This window comes from Misgurnus anguillicaudatus, chromosome 15 (genome assembly GCF_027580225.2).
Source record: "Misgurnus anguillicaudatus chromosome 15, ASM2758022v2, whole genome shotgun sequence".
NCBI lineage: Eukaryota > Metazoa > Chordata > Actinopteri > Cypriniformes > Cobitidae > Misgurnus > Misgurnus anguillicaudatus.
The window spans coordinates 25,964,012-25,986,524 of record NC_073351.2 but is presented as its reverse complement, the minus strand read 5'-3'; the positions used below and the strand labels follow the sequence as shown (position 1 = coordinate 25,986,524).

General features: G+C 37.0%; 3 protein-coding genes across 10 annotated transcripts in view; all 3 read right to left on the bottom strand.

Moving 5' to 3' along the window:
* polr3b (polymerase (RNA) III (DNA directed) polypeptide B) overlaps positions 1–3,640 on the bottom strand; it is a 34,137-nt gene extending 30,497 nt beyond the window's left edge. The window contains exons 1-10 of the mRNA XM_055173746.2: positions 3,413–3,640; positions 3,240–3,272; positions 3,023–3,079; positions 2,840–2,904; positions 2,675–2,750; positions 2,447–2,547; positions 2,272–2,363; positions 2,037–2,154; positions 1,779–1,887; positions 183–305 (exon numbers count right to left, since the gene is read on the bottom strand). Of these exons, the coding sequence (XP_055029721.1) occupies positions 183–305; positions 1,779–1,887; positions 2,037–2,154; positions 2,272–2,363; positions 2,447–2,547; positions 2,675–2,750; positions 2,840–2,904; positions 3,023–3,079; positions 3,240–3,272; positions 3,413–3,472 (834 nt within the window). The 5' untranslated portion in view covers positions 3,473–3,640. The remainder of the gene's footprint in view (positions 1–182; positions 306–1,778; positions 1,888–2,036; positions 2,155–2,271; positions 2,364–2,446; positions 2,548–2,674; positions 2,751–2,839; positions 2,905–3,022; positions 3,080–3,239; positions 3,273–3,412) is intronic.
* Positions 3,641–4,141: 501 nt separating this feature from the next.
* endouc (endonuclease, polyU-specific C) lies at positions 4,142–8,034 on the bottom strand. The gene is made up of 8 exons (XM_055173754.2): positions 7,835–8,034; positions 7,435–7,482; positions 7,253–7,352; positions 7,066–7,177; positions 5,398–5,519; positions 5,117–5,229; positions 4,863–5,013; positions 4,142–4,782 (listed from the first exon to the last, which is right to left on the bottom strand). The coding sequence occupies exons 1-8, from the start codon at positions 7,843–7,845 to the stop codon at positions 4,522–4,524; spliced, it is 918 nt and encodes a 305-aa protein (XP_055029729.2). The 5' UTR covers positions 7,846–8,034; the 3' UTR covers positions 4,142–4,521.
* A 965-nt stretch (positions 8,035–8,999) lies between these two features.
* The window catches only part of ppfibp1b (PPFIA binding protein 1b), a 45,149-nt gene continuing 31,635 nt past the window's right edge, over positions 9,000–22,513 (bottom strand). For all 8 annotated transcript variants that reach the window (XM_073853662.1, XM_073853664.1, XM_073853666.1 and 5 more), the window contains 13 exons: positions 19,287–19,319; positions 18,555–18,725; positions 16,672–16,814; positions 14,614–14,745; positions 14,151–14,301; positions 13,832–13,943; positions 12,683–12,771; positions 11,404–11,526; positions 11,207–11,332; positions 10,487–10,675; positions 10,243–10,406; positions 10,082–10,151; positions 9,000–9,992 (listed from right to left, as the gene is read on the bottom strand). In XM_073853662.1, the coding sequence (XP_073709763.1) occupies positions 9,906–9,992; positions 10,082–10,151; positions 10,243–10,406; positions 10,487–10,675; positions 11,207–11,332; positions 11,404–11,526; positions 12,683–12,771; positions 13,832–13,943; positions 14,151–14,301; positions 14,614–14,745; positions 16,672–16,814; positions 18,555–18,725; positions 19,287–19,319 (1,590 nt within the window). In that variant the 3' untranslated portion in view covers positions 9,000–9,905. The remainder of the gene's footprint in view (positions 9,993–10,081; positions 10,152–10,242; positions 10,407–10,486; positions 10,676–11,206; positions 11,333–11,403; positions 11,527–12,682; positions 12,772–13,831; positions 13,944–14,150; positions 14,302–14,613; positions 14,746–16,671; positions 16,815–18,554; positions 18,726–19,286; positions 19,320–22,513) is intronic.

The window sequence follows — 22,513 nt, the reverse complement described above, 5'->3', positions numbered from 1 at the left end:
TTTATTCATTTTATCTTTAACAAATAAATTTGATAATGCTTTTAGTAAAGATTAACAGTATTGTATCTTTATATACGGTTACTGTACCTTACCTGGTAGAGTAATGAGTTGGCAGCGTCCAAGATGCTTTATGGTTTAAACCCATTGCACACAAATACTGATAAAATGTACATGTAAGGTACCTGAGTTTGGGTGAATATTTGGGCCTTCTGACACTCCTCCAAACTGGGGGCAAAAGCAGCCATGACATGTTCTTCTGTGCCAATCATCTGAACTATCTCCTGATCGCTTTCCACTCCCATTGCCTGAGGCAAGACAAATGCACAGTACAAAACAAAGAACCAATTAGGTCATACAAATTAAGTGATGAGCTTACACATTTATCCATATAAATTATATTCATTTTTAATCATGTGTTAAGCAAGACAAAATTTCTGTGCAAAAAACCTTTTAAATGCAGCGAAATAACATTAAGCACACAGTTACAGTGTATACTGTAAAGCTCTGCTCTATTGCAAAGGTGAGTGTGGTGCCACAGGCCTCTATGACATTTATTTATGCTAATTGGGGACTGTGGGAACAGATCCGGGTGGATCATGATGCTTAAAGGTCTCCAACATTTGGCACCGGTTCCGTGTCGCAGAAAATCCTGGAGGAATGTTCTTTGGACCCACAAGTGCAAAGCAAACAATCTCAACAGCCAATTTACTCCATGTCTTGTCCCTAACCAATCACAGCCATATGTTTAGAGAGGGCCTGGGCTGAGGAATCAGGGTAACATACATCACAGTTTGAACAGGGTCTCTGACATGAGCACTAATTAAATAATCGTTTCACTGTCAGATCATATTTGCAATCAGACAGCAAGAGCAAATCTCAACTTGAAACACTTATACAATAAATAAATCAAGCTAACACATTAAATAAATATTGAAAGATGCTTTAGAATGAGAATTGTCCAAGCAGCAACCAGGAATAAAAATTTTGATTTTTTTATATGCAATGCAGTAATAGTTAAGATGCAAATCACTTGTTCACCAACTGTGTGAATGCATGTTCCTTGTGTAAACCAAAGTGCCACTGAATTGAATTTACGTTTATTGTCACCGTGTGCCATCTGCTGGTTGAAAAGAGACTGTGGTCTTGCTGGAAAATACTGGATACTGTTGTGCCCAGTCTCACAGAGTTGCGTATAAATAGCACAAAGTGTGAAAATCGTGCAATACATACGCCAAATTTCACTTTGGCGTGCATATGATACGCCAGTCCTTCCCATTCACTTAAACGGTGCATCTTTTTTTGTCGTTTTATTTATTGGTTTCTCCATTTTTTTGCTTTTTTTACCATTTTCGCTTGGGTTTAGGGTTAGAACAACTTTTTGTTATTTAAAAATTACATCCTAACCCAAACCCCAATTCTAACCCCAACTCCAAGGGACCTAAATATAGTCAAAAACATGGAGAAACCTGTATGTTAAATAACCTCCTTAACCAAACCTCAAATCTAACCCTAAACCCATGCAAAAATAGTTTAAAACACGGAAAAAAATTTGAGAAACCTATAAATAAAACGACAAAAAAAAAAGATGCGCCGTTTAAGTGAATGGGAAGGACTGGCATATCATATGCACACCAAAGTGGAATTTGGCATATGTATTGCACGATTTTCACATTTCATGCTATTTATACGCATCTACATGAGACTGGGTAGGTAAAACACTGTAGGTTTATTTGACACACATTAAGCTGTAAGACAACACTGCGATTTCAAATTCTTACCTTAAAAATGATGGCAATGGGTGCATCTTCAGAAAGAGTGTTGTGTTTTAGATAAAAACGGCCCTTTTTAACAATCATGTTAGTTCTGCTCTTCTTCTCATGAGTAGAGCTACAAGAGAGCACAATGACTGTTTTATATTTTATAACTTGTAAACTCTTAATTTATTTGTAAAGCACTTTAAGCTACTGACTGCATGAAAGGTTTCTTTGAAACCAAATTTAAAATGACTACAATTACAAAAGGGCAAACTCCAGCACCTGGTGACTGAGGCACCCACGGTACCCTTTCGATCTTGATCCACAATGATGCGATTTTTGGACAACTGCTCCTGGATGAGAATGACCTTTTCTTGACCTTTCACTATGAAATAACCACCTGGCAACAGAAACCCAACAGCATAAATATATAAAACATGAATTTTAGATGAGATTATCTGCTTGAACTATGGTAGACAATCAGACAAATGTCAATGATATGGTCCAAATCCTCTACCTGGATCCAAGGGGCATTCATTGAGCTTCGAGTACTCCATTTGTGTCTTTCCTGTCAGGACGCAGTTGGAACTTCGCAGCATGATTGGCATCCTAAAAAACGAAAGGTACGCTTTGTATTAAAAAGCACATATGTGTGTTTCGCAAAGCTCGGAGCGAGGTCCTAGTGTAGTTACCTTCCGATGGGAAGTGCATTGCGAATGATTCTCTGGCTGCCTCTGGTGTACTCAATGTCCACCGTGATGGGAGCCGAATATGTCATATCTCTCAGACGACACTAGTGTAATAGGTCAAAAATGAACAAATAGTACAGTCTAGATCTAATAAACCAAATGAAAGCTTTAAAAATTATTAAATAGCAGCACTATAGAAAACATGAAGACACAAATAGATAAAGATGTTACCTCATGTGGAGACACTGGACGCGTTACATTAAAGCTTTCTTCAACATCAGGCATGCCAACATAGATATTGAGGTATCTAGAGAAAGATGACAAATGACAAGTTATGAAGTGTACAAATATTGAGTATATTTGTAATGTATTTTTATATTTGAAATATGTGCTTACTTTAAATACCACATCGGGTCAGCATCGCTTGTGATCTTCTCGTTCGCCTTCATGATCTTTTTGATCTGGCAATATCAGCAGACATTTTACACAAACTGCATTTATTACAAATTGCATTATTGTATATACATGCACAGAAAGCCATTCAATAAAATGTCAACAGTCTTGGGGGGGTCTACAAACCTCCACGTTGATGAAATAATTGAAGGAATCAATGTGCTGTTTCACTAAGCCTTTAACCTATCAAAGGATAAAAAAATAATTACTTTATAATCAAGCATGCATAGGGGTAACTTAGCTGACATAAAAAGGGCATGCATTTTTAAAAAATTTTGATTTTGTAATGTCAACAACCCACAAAGAGCTAATAGAGCATTAATTTCATATTATTTGCTTTTACCTTCAAAAATGCTGGAAGCAACTTCCATTTTTCCTGGAATACAGAGGAATAAACGTTGTATAAATGGCAGGACTTACAACACAATGACAAACTTTAATTCTGTCAGTAAGATAACGTTACTGACAGTGCCATGCTCGCTGCAGTCTCTTAGCACCTGAGAAGTATTCACTTACCTCAACGGTGTCGACGGGAGCGGCGAGCTCCTGTGGAGTCATCCCGTCAAACTCCTCCATTATTGTGATATCTTCACACAGCAATGGGCATGAAAAATTTCAAATAAGTTCAGAAACCATCCTACACGCCGCCGCTTAGAAAAACACTCGGAACGGAAGTTTGTACCACACGTGAAGGTGTGTGGTGCAACCAGAAAAGCAGACCCCAGGCTGGAGCGTAGAATCTCAATGGTTCCTACCAACAAATTATTAAGCGTGTTTGTATGCACAGATCGAACAGAGTATTACGTCAAAGTACCGCGAGAGCGAGTCGAAAGCACTGCTTACGAAGCGCTCTCGCGGTACATGGATGTAATACGTTAATCAGTCTCCGCAGCGCCGTATGAAATCTTCCATCTTGACTATTATTTCCAAATTGCAGTTTAATAAAATTAATCTACAAATTAACTTAATTCTTGAATTGTAATTTTAGGGTATCAGTCTGGAATATTTATACTTATTAAATTAAAATTGGTAATACCTCGTTTCATACGAATATAGATGTTATATACTTCAGCACTCTCTGTGAACCCAGTATGGATAAGAGCTATAAACCATGGCATAGATAAGGAATGGATGGAATTGTCAACTTTTATATACATTTTAATCAAAAACTTCATTACATTCAGTAAAAACATTATTGTGTTATCTGTCAACCACATTAAAAATAAAAAAAATCACACAAGAACATAATATGTATTGCCTTTTAATAGTTTCTGTAGCCAGATTACCCTCTTGACATATGTAAAAAGTTTAAAAAATATAAAAATTACAATACATGAAATGCAATTCTTGGGAAAAATTACAGATTTGCATTGATCTTAGTGCAAAAAAGGAATTTTTAAGATCACTCTATAAGCAGTTCTGTTAAACAAGTAGGCTATAGCTTGTTAACATATCAGCAAGCCAGCATAAAGCAAATATACGCATCTCAGACTAAAAACATCCTCTCAGTGCATCTACTAACATACGACTACAGCATGCATTTAAAACTATTAAAAAACGATGCCAGAAACTCTCCAAAACTGCTACTGAAAGCTTAGTACTGTAGTGATACAGAGGTTCTGCGTCTACAGGTGTCTGTTGTTGCTACTCAGCAGTTTGGGATAGGCGGTCCCAATAGAGCGGCCGTGTCTATGCACCACCATCTCCAGCTGATACTGATCCAGATTAACCACGGCTGTGGTGGTCTTCTCGGTGGACGTGAGGAACAGGATGGTAAAGATGGCCATCTCAAACTCAGGGCTCACGCCAATAAAGGCACTGGCCACTGGCTTGACCAAACCATGCCAGCTGAACTGCACATTCAATACATGATCATCCTCATCAGGCTGTAATGGAATTAAAAAATATATTTAGTAATGCCTGTACATATAATATACATTACACATTTTGGTAGGAAAGACGGTACCAGGTCTGTGTTCTTGGCTTTGTAGCCCTTATAATCAAGTAGCTTTTCCTTCTCCTGCAGGTACAACTGGACCCAGTTATGAAGACCCATGATTTCTCTGCCAAACTTGGTTTCCCCAACAAACACATGTTCAAATCCACTGGAGTCCTCCCTTGGGAGACATGTGCATTTTATTATTACAACATTAGACTTTAGAATTTAATACAGGGACAGGGCTGTGTACAAAAGAGTATGTATGTGTGTATATTCCTTACCCTCCATTTCTGTCTCTGTGGTAGAGACGGAACCACATGTTGTATAACTGATTCTTAAAGTGCCTCAGACTTGAGCGAGTTTTCCCCTTATCAACCAGGTACCGGTGGGCACGCTGAGTAAGGTATTATAATAATTTATTACATAGGATAAACAATTTTTAAGTATTAAACTAACAACTCAGATTCATCATGACTGAATTTGTTCATGACATGATAATCAGTTATCAAGAACAGGGTGTGTCAAGAAACAACCTTAATTAAAATTAAGGCGCAAAAATTACCTTCATGACTGATGTGTCTAAGACAGCATCCAGAAAGGCGTTATTTTCTGTCACCTCATCAGCAGTCACCTTCTCTGCCACACCAGTGGACCTCTCATAGTTATCTAAAAGCTTCATGAAGCCTTTTAACAAACAAGCAAAAAACAGATTTAACCATTGTTGAATCAGTAGGGCTGCAAGATATATCGAATTAATATCAAAAGAATATAGGACATGTGAATATCGCAATGCACATATAGCAATAGGTTGGAATAGCTGAATAATTTTAGTACTTCAAAAAGTTATGCATAGTCAGAGTTTTGGGTCAATGCAGATAGACCGGTGAGACAAAGAGAGTGATTTCTTTTCCCAGAAAAAAAAGTATGTTGTTATAGAATATCATTTTCATGTTTTTAAATAAACTTAATTATTAAAAATTATTTAAAAGCATTATGTATTGAATATCGCACCATTTAGCAAGTTATCTAATATCGATCCCCCCCATAATCGTTCAGCCCTAATGTATGGTACACTGTTCGACCACATAAAATTGTCCCACAAACAATTGAATGTGTTTAAACAGTTTGTACTTGTGATTATATAATTGTAGGTACATTTGATGTCCAAAGTTATTTTTTCTTATTTTTTGGTTTAGAAAATTGTTATATTTGGGTTTAAAATGGTTATATTTGTAATGTAATGTTTTGATTGTAATAATCTGGTACTAAGTTTCATGGATCAGAAGATGCTACAGTGCTAGAGATGAACCAATATTAAATTTTCCTACCGATATCGAAAATTCCGAATAATATCTGCCGATATCATTTCGTGGCTATGTTAACTTGCATTAACTAAAATCTAAAGATAAAAATTTCTGAATGTTATTCATTTATATAATGACCATTAAAACTGAACATTAAACTAGTGATGTTTCTTTACATTTTCTATACACCAAGCTCAAATTTATTGCATTTTCTTGTTATTTTTTGATTGACAGAATATAGCATCCGATTGCTTTTATCGACCGATACCGATTATTGGCTGATATTTTGGTGCATCTCTATAATACAACATTTTCTGTATAGATTGTCTTATATAGCTGAAATTATCATGATTCCCTGTTATCAGAATAAGTGCCAGTTCTGTTACTGACAAAGTCTGTTACAAGGTGGAGTAACAGAGTTGACAGTATGTAACTGGCAGTCATACACATGGTACCAAATTATTTAAATAATAAAAAAATATAAGCGTTTAAAACAAGCTGAAAAAAAAAAGACTTTGGACACAAAGTTTTTCTGCAATTATGTAATCACCTACATCATAGTTTCAAAGATGAAAAAAAATTCTGGCACAATGTTTTATCAAGTAACTGAAATACATGCAGTTTCCCTCATAAACCCAAAGGTGGGGCTGAAATAAATTCAGGAGTGGAAACAAAAACAAACGGCACTCAGAATTCCAGCAGTTAACTGTAGGATTAACTCCCTGCCTTTTAACAAAACAAAATGACATAACATAAAGGATCTTGGTGTGTCTCTGACAGAGGCATGTTTCAACACAGCACCATGAATGAATACGCTTTTGTACAAACTGTGCTCTGAAAACAGAACATAATCAGAGGGGTACAACATTTTTTTTTTTTAGTTCTGGATTTCATAGATTTTTACAAACACACAAGCAAAAACATACGTGCATAGGTTGTGATGGAGCTCAGTTTAGTCTCATCCACTTGAGAAAACAGTGGGGATGAAGCATGATCTACTGCACTTGTGCTTCCCGGGGCTACATAACCAGCTTTGCCCTAAAAGAAATTCAGGATTTAAGGTCACATGTGCTGTAATCATGGTTGTGCTTCGTTGTTAAGGGGTGTAAATACCTGTAGTGAGATTTTGTAGTCAGTCCCTGCTTTTAGACGATTCACGTCCAGCTTCCAAAGCTCTTCGAAAATATTAGTAAGCTCCTGATTGACAGTTGTACTGAAAATTGACAAAAGTTCATTTTGACTACGTTTTAAAGGTGCAGGAAAAATGGTATATAAATCTTAAAAACAGAATTTACCTTGCTGCATCACTGAGAGTAAACAGTGCCAACAGCACAAAAACGCATCTAAAAAGTACAAAAAATAAGTATACACTTTGTATAACCTTAACAAACATCAAACAATGGTATGTTAGTTCATGCACAACGCCAAATAACTAACTTATATGCCACACACTGAAAAATGTAACTTCTTGAGCATTGTGTAATAATAATAATATTACATTATGTAACAGTAAACTATGGTGACACTTGGAGAAACATGAAACAATAAAAACCAATGCTGCAATGCATTGTATAATACAGCAAAGAGAGCTTTATTCTGAATACAAAATGGACAAAAAGTCCCTAAACAAATGACGCATTAAATATCACTGTAAACGAGTAAAAGTGCATATAAAAAAAACTTTTTTTCACATACCCCCAGCCCATGTTTGTCGAACGATGCGTTGCGCGTGCACAAAGCAACACGAGTTATTTGTGCACTTTTCCTCTTTTGTTTAAAGTATTATACTTGAATACGCCCCAGTAAAGAGCCCCTGACGATGCTCTCAAGCATGAATACACCCGTATCCTTTGGCTTTCTCTTTTAAACATAGAAGCAGAATCAGCGTACTTCAAGGAAATTGTGTCAAAGAATTACAACTATCCATAGTAGGCGGGATTAGTGGCCCGGAAGTTTTTCCTAAATAAGTCCAGGAGAATAGACTTTTTCGACTGTATGTGGCGTCACAAGAACCGACATGTGGATGACATCACAATACCGCGAGAGCGACTCGAAGGCACACGCCTTCACATGCCATTGAACTGCTCTCGCGGTATTTTGATGTCATCGACCTGTCGGTTCTTGCTGCGCGTATTAAGTCGAGCAAGCTTTATAAATATTTTACAATAATTTTTTTACAGTGTATTTTAATTTAATATGCATTGAGGGTTCTTAACGTCATCATAGAGGTGTTAAATACGGTAAATGTTTTATAAAATAATTTTGCATAAGTAAACAACACAATTTTCTTTGCGCTGTTAATGATTAACCAATCAGAATCGTTAGGATTGCTGACTAGTGCGATTTTTTGTTTGATAAAAATTTACGTACGCATTCTACATTCGTACATCATAAATCATGTAATTGAATTGGTCTTAAATATTGCATTTTTATGTAAATGCTTTAAAAGTATTTTACAGTCTTTATTGAAAGAAAAAACTACCAAAATAGACAAAAAAAGATTGAATATGATCTATCTGAGCCCCCATGCGTCCCCTGGCGGAAAGAAACAGACAAAGCAATCACCATAATGACTAAAATCATTTCTTCTGGTTTAAGTATTTCTACTGAAATGTAAAGTTTGAAATGAAAGCCGAAGGAAAACTTTAAAAGGAGAGAACAATATAAAAAACATGCCATGTTTGAGCAACTTCAACAACGCTAGTTTGTTCGGCTGATAGCGCTATTTATCAGGTTATGATCTAGTTATCTGTATTCAGACTGAAAGATTAAAGATCCCTATCATACAACACTGGTTGTGTTATGATTTGCATGACCAAATAACACTTAAGGATACCAACAAATAAAGAAGACCGCATGCTTTATTTCAGTATTTTATTCACTTTTAAAAAATGAGTAATTGTCAACGTACAAATATGTAATTCTGAAATGGTTATGAATATCTCAAATATGTTTTGCAGATGCTTACCAATTCTGTGCACAATATTGCATAAAATAATTCATGCTACATAATAGCATTTCGATAAACAACATTATTGCCATCCTTTAAGTAATTAACCATGACCTTTCATTAAAATAATCTACAATATTTTGCTAATATTTTTTTTCAAATGATATATAAATAACATGCAAATGCAAACCTTTACAAATCCAATTTAAAATACATTGTACAGAGTTTTGCATTCAAATGCATTAAGCAAATGCATTATCAAGAAAGGTACTGGCTTGATAAAAAAGAACAACACTGCCATGTATATCTGAAACTGCACCTGGATCTTTTGTTTGACAACACTAAATCTAATGCTTTAGCTTCATTAGTGGCAGTGTAAAACATTTTTTAATAAAATATATATCTTTGATTTTGACAGAAAGTGTCATTGTGCTGTTGCCAATAAAACTACGGAGACAAACAACCTTCAGATTTGTTGGCTGATGAAAAAGAATCCATATGACTACAGTAGGACTGCCATTCATTTTCATTAGTAATCTTTCACATCTGTCCACGAAACACAACTATATCCAATAGGGTCACACATCCTTCCGCCTATCTTTAGGAGACATCATAATGAACATCTTTCATATACACTGTAAAGAATCATACTAAAAAGGCAATGAAATGTGTCACGAGTGGTTCTGATTGATGTGTTTGGCACTCGCAGGGAGAAAGAGAGGTGGAGGTGTTGATAGAGAAATTGGCACGGTCACTTCCGATTAAAGCAGCAGCACTACGGGGGTGAGAAGAGGGGGTCAAAGTCCTGCTGTGCCCTCACACATTAGAGTCATCATCCTTCATGCTGGCATTGGGATACGACGTGGCCATCTCCTTAAAAAACTCGTCCTCTTTCAGCATGCTCTGAGCACAAAATACATAACACATGTTTAAGTCTCATATAGTAATATATACAGCAACCAGATCTGATCAGTCATGCATCTGAGCATTACCGTTAAATTGTTGATGCCCTCTGAGAAAGCTCCAATCTGCCTCACTGTTCCTTCCGAGTCCTCCATCTGTGCCAAAAAAACCAAACAGAAACAAGTTTAAATTAACATCGGTAAAATCTCACATTTTGAAGGCATCAGAAAGCCTTCAAAGCCCCATCTGTTCGAGTCGATCTAGATCATCGTCATAAATCTGTAGCTCCATGCCTCTGTAGCCCTTCTGAAAGCTGCGTCCTTTGGGCATCTCCACATCCATGGGACAGACGTACTCTTCGTTGTCCTCTTGCCTCTTTTTCCTTCCAAAACCCGCAAAGGCAAGCTTATGTGGCTAAAACAAGAAAAAAATGACATTTGGAGACTCCAGAAGAAATTCAATGCGAGATATTTTAAGCCTGAATATTTGAATACCTTCACTTTAGCTGTGGCAGTAAGTAAGGTGTAGTCTGGGTTTTCCAAACACTCCTGTTTGAGTTGCTGGGACTCTGAACCCACGAGCAGGTTAAAGTGAGTGGCCAGATGCCTCCGCAGTAAAGTTTTATTGGGAGGGATGTTCAGCAACAGAGCCATTGTTTCAACATTAAAACGAGGTTCCAGCACCTGAATTGAAGGACAAAAACTTTACTAAGGGTCAATTGTCTTTACTTAAGAGCTGTCAGAAGATTATTCATATACAAAATAAAAGTTTTTGCATAATATATGTGTGTACTGTGTGTAATTATATATATATACACACACATATATATACACATATACACACACACACACATACATATACATATATACAAATACACACACTTTACATTTTTTATTTATTTATATATATATATATATATATATATATATAATATAAAATATATCCAAATAAATAAATATATATATTTTGATATATTTTATATTATATATAAATAAATAAAAACACATGTATAAATTAAAGAAAAATTTTAAGTATGTGTGTATTTATATACACATAATAATTACACGCAATAGCTTTTATAAAACTTTTATTTTGTATTCATCTTTGACAGACCTAATTTACTTGTATTTTGGTAACTGTACAGGATCATTAAACAAAATGCAACAACATCCCAACAATAGACCAAATAAAAATATAAATCTGTCTTGTCATACCATCAGACCCCCGTGCACTCCACTGCCCCTCAGATTGGGCGCATATTCGGCCAGGTCCACGGAGCGCAGCCACTCCATCACACGGTGGTTGGTCCACTGAGAGATCTCAGCAGGACTTATGTTGTTCTGAAATAGGTTGAGTGTAAGCATTCATGGTATAAATAAACCGCAACTCTTGGTTTTCTGTATCGTCGTACCTCATCCGAAGGTCGTCGGCGCAGACAGTTAGGGTCGTAGTTGTTTAGACGTAGCACCTGTATGGCTCGCTTAATACTGAGGTGATGCAAAACACTGCCTATTTTTAGAGATAACAGGTCGTCCTATTTAATATGGGCAAGAAAAAGAAAATAATAATTAAATATTGAGTCACAACAACCATAATTTCACTGACAAAAAAACAAGATATATTTGCTTTATACATCATTTTATTTTTGGCCACTTTTTTACTTTGAAATTGAGTGCCCAAATGGGTGATTCTCGCGAAATTAACCTTATAAGTTGTCATGAAACATTTTGATAAAAAAAGTAAATGCTTCATATAAGAAACATACAGTTACAAACATCTCTTCATGTACTATTTTGCACATGATTTCAAATGACATCATACAAACCAATTTTCTTTTCACATTTAAGGGGAAATTTTCATTACCGCAACGTGTCCATGACTGGATTTGTGTTCTTTGACATGGAAGTATTTATAATTAAAAAATCTAAAAAATAAAAAGCTTCAGTGCATGTTATAGTATAAACATTTACAGTAAAGAAATATGTGGTATTTGATGGTCATTGGTAAATGTAGAGACAATAATAAGGAATATAAATGTGTTCAAAACCAATTTTATATTCCTCCGCAACAATTTTCAATCATTGTTTAAGCCCTCAAGGAACTAACCTTTAAAAAAAAATAGTTGGAAGGGACATAATTAATTGTGACACTCAAGATGGTTACCAGGTAAGCAGTTCTTATTTTTTCTCTCCAGATAAAAGATGAAATTTTGTTTGTCATGGTACCTAGACAACTTTTTAGTTCTCATAACTTAAACAAGAGTTTGTAAATGCATATAGTTAATGTAATATCATGTTGCGATAATGATAATTTTTGATAATGATAATCTAAAAAATGTAAATAATTCTATAGAAAATACTTTTTAAATCCTCTAAAAATAATGGAGATAGTAAGTTCAGACCTTAATCTTATATGTGCAAAAAAAAATTGGCTTCAAGGGCTTTTTACAAATTCTGATGCTGGACACCTTCTAAATCTGGATTTCTTGAGAATCACCCAAATGTATTTTCTGGGATAAATACAATTCAGTATATATCAGCATAATCTAAGGCATGCAAAATAAAAATGTGTTGACTACTATGTACTTTCTATACACATTATGTCTTTTATCCAAACAGTAAATCTTCTGTAGTAAACAATTTGAGTTTTAACTCATTATTGGTCAAAATGTGCAAAAGGTAAAAACTCACCACTGTCATATAATGAAGCATTCGTCCATCCACACGTCCCTCATCAAACTGAGTCTTGTACTGCGGGAGGCCGATATCATCAAGCCACCCTAGAAACGAAAAAAGAGGTAATGGTCAGTTCCATAGTACAGTTCAGTAATATAATAACTCAATAATGACACAATATGATTCAATCTGATATTAAACCATTTACATTTATGCATTTGGCAGATGCTTTTATCCAAAGCGACTTACAGTGCATTACAAGGTCTACCAGCATGTGTTTTCCCTGGGTTCAAACTCATAACCTTCAGCTATACATGAGCACACCACAGTTAAAGGACAAAATCGGTATTTTACACTTAAAGCCCTGTTTTCAGATTATTTATGATGAAATAGAACAGTTTTGACTGATATTTGGACATATGATGCTGTCCAGAGAATTTTCAGGTGTTTGTTCTATCACCTCCCACCCCTACAATGGGTGTATAGGTGCACTGGAACAATCGTTCCTAAAATGCATTAAACTTTCATTTACAAAGACGTGAAACTCACCGAGTGGTCAGGGGTGTTCACTGATATGCTCACACAAAAATCGCTGCAAAAAGATGCTTTCCAAAAGGTGTTTTAGCATTCGTTGTAAATTTGTGGACTTATTTTTCCAAACGCCTCACACCTGTACATTCTTCCGTTGAGAACTTGAATAATAGACACTCCAGCCCAGTTGGTGGCGATAATCCACCTTTGCCAATTGCAAGAATACAAACAAAGTTCCCGGCGCGGAGTAATACCGTACCTCACAGCACATCTAATACAAATCAATGGAGTTGGCAAAAACTACAATAAAACCTGGTGGAGATCATCTTTTGCGGCGATTTTTGTGTGGGCGTGTCGGTGAGCACCCCTGACCACTCTGTGGGTTTTACGTCTTTGTAGATGAAGGTTTGGTGCATTTTGGGAGGGATTGTTCCTGTGCACCTATACACCTATTGTAGGGGTGGGAGGTGATAGAACAAACACCTGAAAATTCTCCAAATGTTTGTCAAAACCGTTCTATTTCATCATAAACAATCTGAAAACAGGGCTTTAAGTGTAAAATACTGAACTTGTCCTTTAACCTCCAGCCAAATACACCACCACTGCATGCCAATAAATAACCATTATGCTTACTTGTCACCCAGTGGTAGTCAAGTTTGCCTTTATTGTCATCCTCCTCTGAGCCCAGAGCCTGCAGCGCTAGCTGGAGTTTCTTTCTGTGAAGAGGGTGTTTGATCCCCAGCTCCTAAATACAGAGGACAGATAACAGTCCTTAATAGCTCTAATACAAATAAAATGTACGAATGTTAAGATAATACTAAAACAGAAATGAACTAATCTTGAAAAAAGCTATAAGGATTTAGCATCTCAATCCATATGAAGGATGAGTCCACACTGCCAAACATTTCAGTATATTGGCTTCATACAATGAGACCATCATGTGAGAACTCACTTTTTCAAGATCCTGCTGGGAAGCCTGTAGTAGCGTCTGACCGGAGGAGATCCACTGCTTGGACATACCAACATACAACCCCAAGCCCTGTTCCTGCATCCAATCACACACCTGTTCTCGAGACCAGCGTGCAAATGGAGCATCCAGCTCGCTGGAAAACAAACAGATATCTATCATTTTTCATAGAGGAAGAACTGAAAGATCAACTCTTTATAAATCCTCAACAGTTTACATATCCTGTTATAATAAGTCTATATTAGACAGCTTTATGGTTAAATCATTTGTAGTCAAGATCATTTGTGATGTGCATTGCACACTGTACATACAATATATCCATTGAATCAATAACAATAAGCTGGGCACATGTGGGCCTGTCACCAGGGTGTGTTTACCAACAGCAGCCACTCCCATTTAAAAAAAAGCCTCTGGCAAGAGCTTCATCCCATGTCTCTGTGTTACAGACCTGTTAGTGTTCTGCAGGTCACGTGACCAACCGAGCCTGGGCCCAGCTGTGGCTCTGACTCCACCCCGTTTAAACTCGTTCTCTGATAGGTTATCATCCAGGTTGAATGTGGTTGACTGACTTCTTTTAAGCCTTTAAAAATACAAAGGAAAATTATCAGTCCAACTGAAAGTGACTTAAATAAGCAGAATTTTATTTTTGGCCAAAATGTGACCAAGTCTGTGAAAACTAAAGTTATTTTTTGTGACTTACTGTTTGTTTCTACATAAAATCATCCTACATAATGTAAAGAACATACTGCTTGCAACTTTAAGATTATAATTTGAGCTGTCTGGTGGGATTTCGAGAGAACAGAGTGGTTTTTCACTACACGTAAATAAAAGCATAAAAAGTAACCTGCAGTTATATGTTTCAAACAGAGATGGCGATAAAGAGGCAAAAGTTACAGAGTGCAGCTATAAAAAACATTATAATTATATAAAAGTTGCCATGAAACGGAAGTAGCGAATGCCTTATTTTCCACGTGATGATGTATATCCGGTTGAAACCAGCTTCTGAAAGGAAATAAGGCAGGGCTGGATTTGAATTTGTCCATCGAGATCTGTCGGATCATTTAAAGTTGGGTTGTGTTGCTAATTGCAGCGATCTTCTCCAGGACCCCACCCACCTGCCATACCATATGACCGGAAGTAATGAGAGATCGAGGAGGGGGGGGGGGGTTTGCATTTTTTAGAAAGATGAAAGATTTAGTTAAAGATTATAGACGGCACATGAATTTTAAAGGGGCCATGGCACAAGACTTTTTTAAGATGTCAAATAAATCCTTAGTGTCCCCAGAGCACATATATGAAGTTTTAGCTCAAAATACCCTATAAAAAATGTATTATAGCATGTTAAAATTGCCACTTTGTAGGTGTGTGCAAAAATGTGCCGTTTTGGGTGTGTCCTTTAAAATGCAAATGAGCTGATGAAATTCAAACACTGATCACAATGATGGTGGTTTGTTGCAATTAAAACTCAATTGTGCTTTTCTCTGCACTAAATGGCAGTGCTGTTGTTGGATAGTGCAGATTAAGGGGTGGTATTACTATAATAAGAGCTCCTTATGACATCATAAGGAGAGCCAAATTTCAACTACCTATTTTTTCATGTGTTTGTAGAAAATGGTTTACCAAAACTAAGTTACTGGGTTGATCTTTTTCACATTTTCTAGGTTGATAGAAGCACTGGGGACCCAATCATAGCACTTAAACATGGAAAAAGTCAGATTTTCATGCCATGGCCCCTTTAACCCTTTAACTGGCGCAGCCTTTTTTGAGTGGAGGGTGGTGAAAAGCCTTCAAATTAATATGACTCTGACATTTTTTTGGTCTAGAAGCCTAATTTTGGTCTTGTTTTAAAGAAGACACTTTAAAGTTTTTTAACGGAAGTGTCTAGAGATGAAAATATAATTTTTTTATAGCAGTTTACATTTATTTGTAATAAATAAAAAATGCAATATAGTATTATTTTTAATACATACAATTATCAAAAATATGAGGTTTGTGTTGGTTTGGTGTGAGGTTTGGTGCATGCTCTTGTCACAAATGAATAAATTACAGTTACTACATTATTATTACTGTTAAATGGTTTTGAAATATGAAAACTACATTCTTAGACCTTTCCAACAATATATAGTTTGTCGTAATAGATTAACATTTACATGATAAATATTGAAGAAACTTAGGTGTCCCGCTCACAGGACAATGCCAGTTAACAAGTTAAAAACACAATGAAGCTCACAAATAAATCATTTGTAAAAAAAAATACCAAAATATTCCAAAACAAATTACAGTTTTTCATTTTGTTTCATGGCGACTTAAACATATGCCACTTTTCCACATTCAGATTTTTAATAATTAACACTGATTTTAAAGTAAACATCAAATTTTTTTAAATAATATATTTAATAAAAAAGTAACGTTATTATATTGTGAAGTCACTCAATCTATGAAAGTTTAAATCTAATAAAATACAAAACGTGTTCAGAAAAGCTTTTTTTTACTGCTTTCTACTCACTTTCCAAAGAGCGCTTTGATTCCTTTTGACTTTTTCTTTCCCTCAGAGGTAACGGTAAGCGTGTGTGTGCTGTCGCTGTTAGCTGACCTCTGCGGCACGCCTGCCAGATCCAAATGCTCTGTGCCGTCTCGCTCAGTCTCAGCTGTGCAAACAAACACATGAAACACAAGAAAAGAAAAAGTCGCTTCAGCAAACTACATCCGCCACAGTACCATGCAAACCCAGGACAGCCACCAGGGTTAACCAATCACTAAATAAACTGAGGATGATGGGAAAAAAGCAAAAAACATGACAGTGATTCAGTTGGTGAGCAGGGGAAGAGCAACAGGAAGTTCAAAGCAAATATGACCCTAAAAATGACAGCATCTTCCTAAAGCTTCTGGATATAGCATCATGGATTCAAATAGCAGATGAATTCTGGTCTGGACTTAAGAACAACTGGATAGAGTTTATTTTAAGGGTGAAACTGGAACAAAGTCACACGCAGACATGCAAGTTAAAACAACATAATACCATAATTTATTGAATGGCACAGTAATCTGAATATGTGCATCATGCACGGAGATTAATGTTTAAATGGTGAATTAATGTGGTGGTCATAATGTGCAAAAAGCAATTTTGCGTCTAATAGCTGTCCAAACACAGTCCAGGTGTCTAGGCTAAAATAAGGCAAAATTTGGGCTGTCAGTGAAAATTTAATAGATGTCTAACCAGTGGCGGCTTGTGACTGCTCATCCGAGGGCGCCAATTCAAAATAAGTGTTCGGAGTGTCATGTGTGTGGTTGCTTTTTCCAAAATATGTGTTCTGCGCTTTGAGAGATCCTGTGTGCATCACGTGTTTTGCCTGCTGTACACGCATCAAACCCGTTGGTGATAAAAGACACGCTCCTGTTCACAAAATACACTCCCTTAACAGTAAACTCTGACTACGCATGAGATTGTGCGAGTATCTGGCAAATGCGAGTCTCTTTTATAATAAACCCTTTAGACGCGTCTGCAGCAGGCACTTATTTTGACAAGACACCGTGATGCACACAAGATCTCTCAAAGCGAAGAACACATATTTTGTAAAAAAGGAACCACACACATGACAAGCTACATACATGTTGTGACGAACTTTGCATCGAGCGCCCTCGAAAAAAGAAGTCACCGCCCACCACTGCGTCTAACCATAGTCAAAAAATAAATAAACCCAACCAATGGCCATTACTGTATTTCATTTTATTGCCTGCCATGTTGTAGAGAAATGACAACAAACCGACTTTGATTCATGTTCTCCACATCTGGGGGAAAATCAGGCTAAAGCAAAGAAAAATAAATAAGTGTTTGTTTATACAAGTTTTGAAGCAAAAATAAATCATTCATCCAAAGGAGAAAGAGTGCAAAGGTTAAAGGTTATACAGCACATACAGTAACCAGTCAAAAGTTTTCATGTGCTTAAACGCTTGATACTAGTTGTGTATCATTTCTTTTAATGAATGACTTGGACAGGCAGTCAGCATAGAAGGAAACATCTATATTTTACATCTGTTTTACGATACTGTTTTTAAAGCCCAGGCTGCACTTTATGAATGTGGTTGAAAGAAAGATTACAGCTCTGCTCACTGTGATCTAAGCAAAGCCTACACTGAAGAAGCTAAAATAGGGGGTTATTGTGATTTGTTTTACATTTTTTTCTAGCTGTATACTTCCCATACTTCCCACTTGTAAATCTAATGTACTTTTCTGAAAAACAGCCTTCAGAACGTCATCCGTCTCTCGTCAGTTACTTTATGACAACCAGACTTAGAAATGCCCCCATTCAAAAAGATGAGCAGCACACAGCGAGAAAGTCGCTGCTAGTCTGAATGCAGTTTTAGAAATTGAAGTTAGCCTGTCTCAGCCAAATTAGGGGCACTAGCAGTCCTCTTTCCTCCTTTGAGCTTAAAGAAACCCCGTCCAAAGGAAGATCTGGCTTTCCTGGTACCAAAGCTATCATCCTCTGCAGCGCGTAAAGAGGTTGGGGATTTGGGTGGTAAAGATGTGATCTTGTTGAACTCCTCAAACGTTTTGCTCTGAAAAAAAAAATCAGACCATCCAGGACCCCTTTTACACATGTAGATAATATAGTACTTTATTATGTACAATACAGTATTATTATAAACAGTAAAACATACACGTAGTATGCTTACATAAAGTAGACAGGCTAAATCAATATTAAAGGGATAGTTCACTCAAAAATCTCTCATCATTCACTCACTCTCATGTTGTTACAAACCTCTATAAATTTCTTTGTTCTGATGAACACAAAAGAAAAGTTTTGAGGAATGTTTGTAACCAAACTGTTTGTGAGCCCCATTACCTTCTATAGTAGGAAAAAATTATACTATGGAAGTGAATGGGGCTTATGAACTGTTTGGTTAGAAAAATTCAACAAAGTATCTCCCTTCATGTTCATTAGAACAAAAAATGTATACAGGTTTGTAACAACATGAAAGTGAGTAAATGAAAGATTTTTTTGGGGGGTGAACTATCCCTTTAACACTTGAAAAGCTTTTTATTAAGGTGACTGAAGTCTGAATCACCACCATGAAAGTGACTGTAAGAAGGTGAGAAATGAAAATGATAAAAATTACCTCTGCTGGTCCTTGATCCTCTGCCGATAGTTTCTAGAATGAAAAAACACCACACACTAAATAACGTTGCATTTTTTCTTCATATTATTACTTCTCCAGTCATATTTTATATTGTAAAGCTGTGCAGAACTAAAAATATGTACTGTAATGTTTATTATAGAAAGGATGACTTTCCTTCATTTCTATGACTCATAGAAATGAGCTCATTCAGCTTTTAACCCACCCCCCCACCATTGACAACTTAACTCATCAATTAAGCGAAAATGCTTCCCTGCCAATGACAAGTATTTCCGGCTTTCTGCAATACCGCTATTATCCACCAGGTGCAACTTATAAAACCCGGAAATATCGCCCTAGGGCAAACAGCTGTATGTCTGTTTAAGTTTTGAGGATCGCTCTGCATCTGATCTCTATCAAAAGCACTTAAAAAAAATTATTATCTCAGCTTTTTGCTTAAAATTTGGTGTTTTTTAAGAAACCTACCCATATTTGAGAAAAAGAGAAATATTTTTTGTTTGAAAGTAGAGGGTCTGTTCTTTCATTTGATATATTGTATGTTTATATATTTTAGACAGAACATTTTCTGGAAGGCATTAAACTTTTGTGAAAATAATGAAAAATGCTGGCGCTAGCAACGTTTAAAAAAAAAAACAATTTCCAGAGTATTGGGTTTTCAACCCTGGACTAAGTATTTCTTTTGTTTTTAAAAAATTTCCCATATACAACAACCCTGTCAAAAAGATTGGCATTTACAGATATCTGCAAAAACTACTAAAAACTGCTGTATTACGTGTGCCAGGCCAGTAGATGGCAATGTTACGTGAAACACTGCACATCTGTCCACACACACACACATTCTTTTACAGAGCGATAAATACAAACGGTGTGTCCGAAACCGCCTACTTCCATACTATATAGTAAGCGAAAAGCAGTAGGCGAGGCAAGTAGTATGTCCGAATTCATAGTATTTGAAAAACAGTAGGCAAAAGTACCTGGATGACCTAACACTTCCGGCAAGATCCTGATCCTTTCTTTACCGAAAGGAAAATCTAATTCAGTACCTACTGTCACAGTACACGATTTCGGATGCAGGAAAACAATCAAGATGGTAAAAGCATGGGGCAGTTTAGTTTAGATGGACAATAAGGTAGATTTTATACGGCAAGTAACCCAAGACCATAAAGTGGCCCCAAAACATTGTTGTGTAAACGAACCATTAAAGGTACAATTTGTAAGATATTTGCAGTAAAATATCCAAAAACCACTAGGCCAGTGTTATATATTTTGTCCCGCTGATTACTAACAATATCTCTAATGTTTTCAACTACTTGTAAATTATGAGAAAATTGCCATTCTAAACAGTGACACGGGGCAGTGCAGTCGCCTGTCAATGACGTTAATATCCACGTTACCTTTGTTACCACTTTAATTAACATAGAAACCACATGACAACAGTGTCGTGGACAAATGCGGAAGTATGCGTCTATCGGGCTATACTGGCTTGTTTATGGTAAGTTTGTTGATCTGATAACTTAATTCTGTGCTGTGTTAACACACCATCGTATTGGACTAATACTGTAACATCTATGACTAACAATTTCGTTTTAAACATTACATGAAACCTTACATAATGGTATAAAACCGATCTAATGGCGGATTCATCTGATATATGCTTTTCTGACCTGTCCTCGCCTGAGCGGGAAGCTGCGAAGGAGTTGATCAGTTTGAGCAGATCCAACGCGAGCTACAGCGCCCACTTCACCATGTCTCCGGACGTCCACAAGCGACCGAGGAATGCGACAAACGAGTGTTCCACGCGATGCAGCTTTACGGACCGTAAGCGAGTGAACGGAGACGCCATTGCCCAACATGAAAGCGATCGGGAAGCTGTGGAGGAGCCGCTGCCCGGCCTTCGCAGATTCAGCATGCCCAACATCACCCTGGACCCAGACGTTCGCAGGCGACTGAGGCGTACCACAACCAAACCCCCAACGCGATGCAGCTCCGCGGAGCGCGTTCGGGTAAACAAAGACGCCATCGCCCAGCATGAAAGCGGTAAGACTCCGCTTGTTATTGTAACATGTACTACTTGCTACATGTATAGTTTAGCTTCTGCCGTTAGCATAGATGGGTTTACATGCACTAAGTGTATTGAAGTATTAAGATTAACTGAGAAGGTTGCTGAACTAGAATCGCGCATCCGAACGCTAGTTGAGGATAGCAAAACCGCTAATGTTACTGTTGTAAATACTGTATCGAGCGAAAAGACTAATGGCTCGGTTCCGACATCAGATGCTAATGTAAACATTACAAACAATGTATCGAGCGCACATAGTGTTCCGACATCAGATGCTAATGTAAACATTATAAATACTGTATCGAGCGCGCATAGTGTTTATCATAATACACATGGCTCGGTCCCGACATCAGAGTCAAGTCGGCGGTCTAACTGGGTGACTGTCAGGCGGCATAGTCATATACGGCGTCCATCTAAGACCCATAACGTTACGGTACTTTCTAACAGATTCGATCCCCTAAGGAATACACTAGCTGAAACACCTGTTAAAAGTGCCCTGGTCATTGGAGATTCTATACTCAGGAACACTAACATTGAGGCACCAAACACCCTAGTCGACTGTATACCGGGAGCCAGAACGTCTGACATTAGATCCAAACTTAAAGTACTGGCTAATGCTAAACGGAAGTTTTCTAAGATTGTTATTCACGCCGGAACAAATGACACCAGACTCCGACAGTCGGAAATCACCAAAGATAATATTAAGGAGATGTGTGAAATTGCAAAAACAATGTCAGACAATGTAATATGCTCTGGTCCCCTCCCCGCCTACCGGGGAGATGAAACACATAGTAGATTAGTGTCTCTCAATGGCTGGATGTCAAAGTGGTGCCCTCAGCATAATGTAGGGTTTATAGACAATTGGAAGCATTTCTGGGGTAGACCATTCCTCCTAACCCGAGATGGCCTTCATCCGACATCAGAAGGAAGTGCTATACTCACCAGAAATCTGATTAATATTCTTAATTCTGATATAGTATGACTATCCAGGGCCCAGGTCAGGAAACAGACGGATCAGCTTAACTGTCCGTCTGTTAGCTGGCATGATATGTCTAGATCACATATATCCCAGAACTTCGAGTCGATCTTACCAGAATATCAACACATTTCAACTGTATCTGTTCCCCGAACAAGCAAATACAGAGCACCG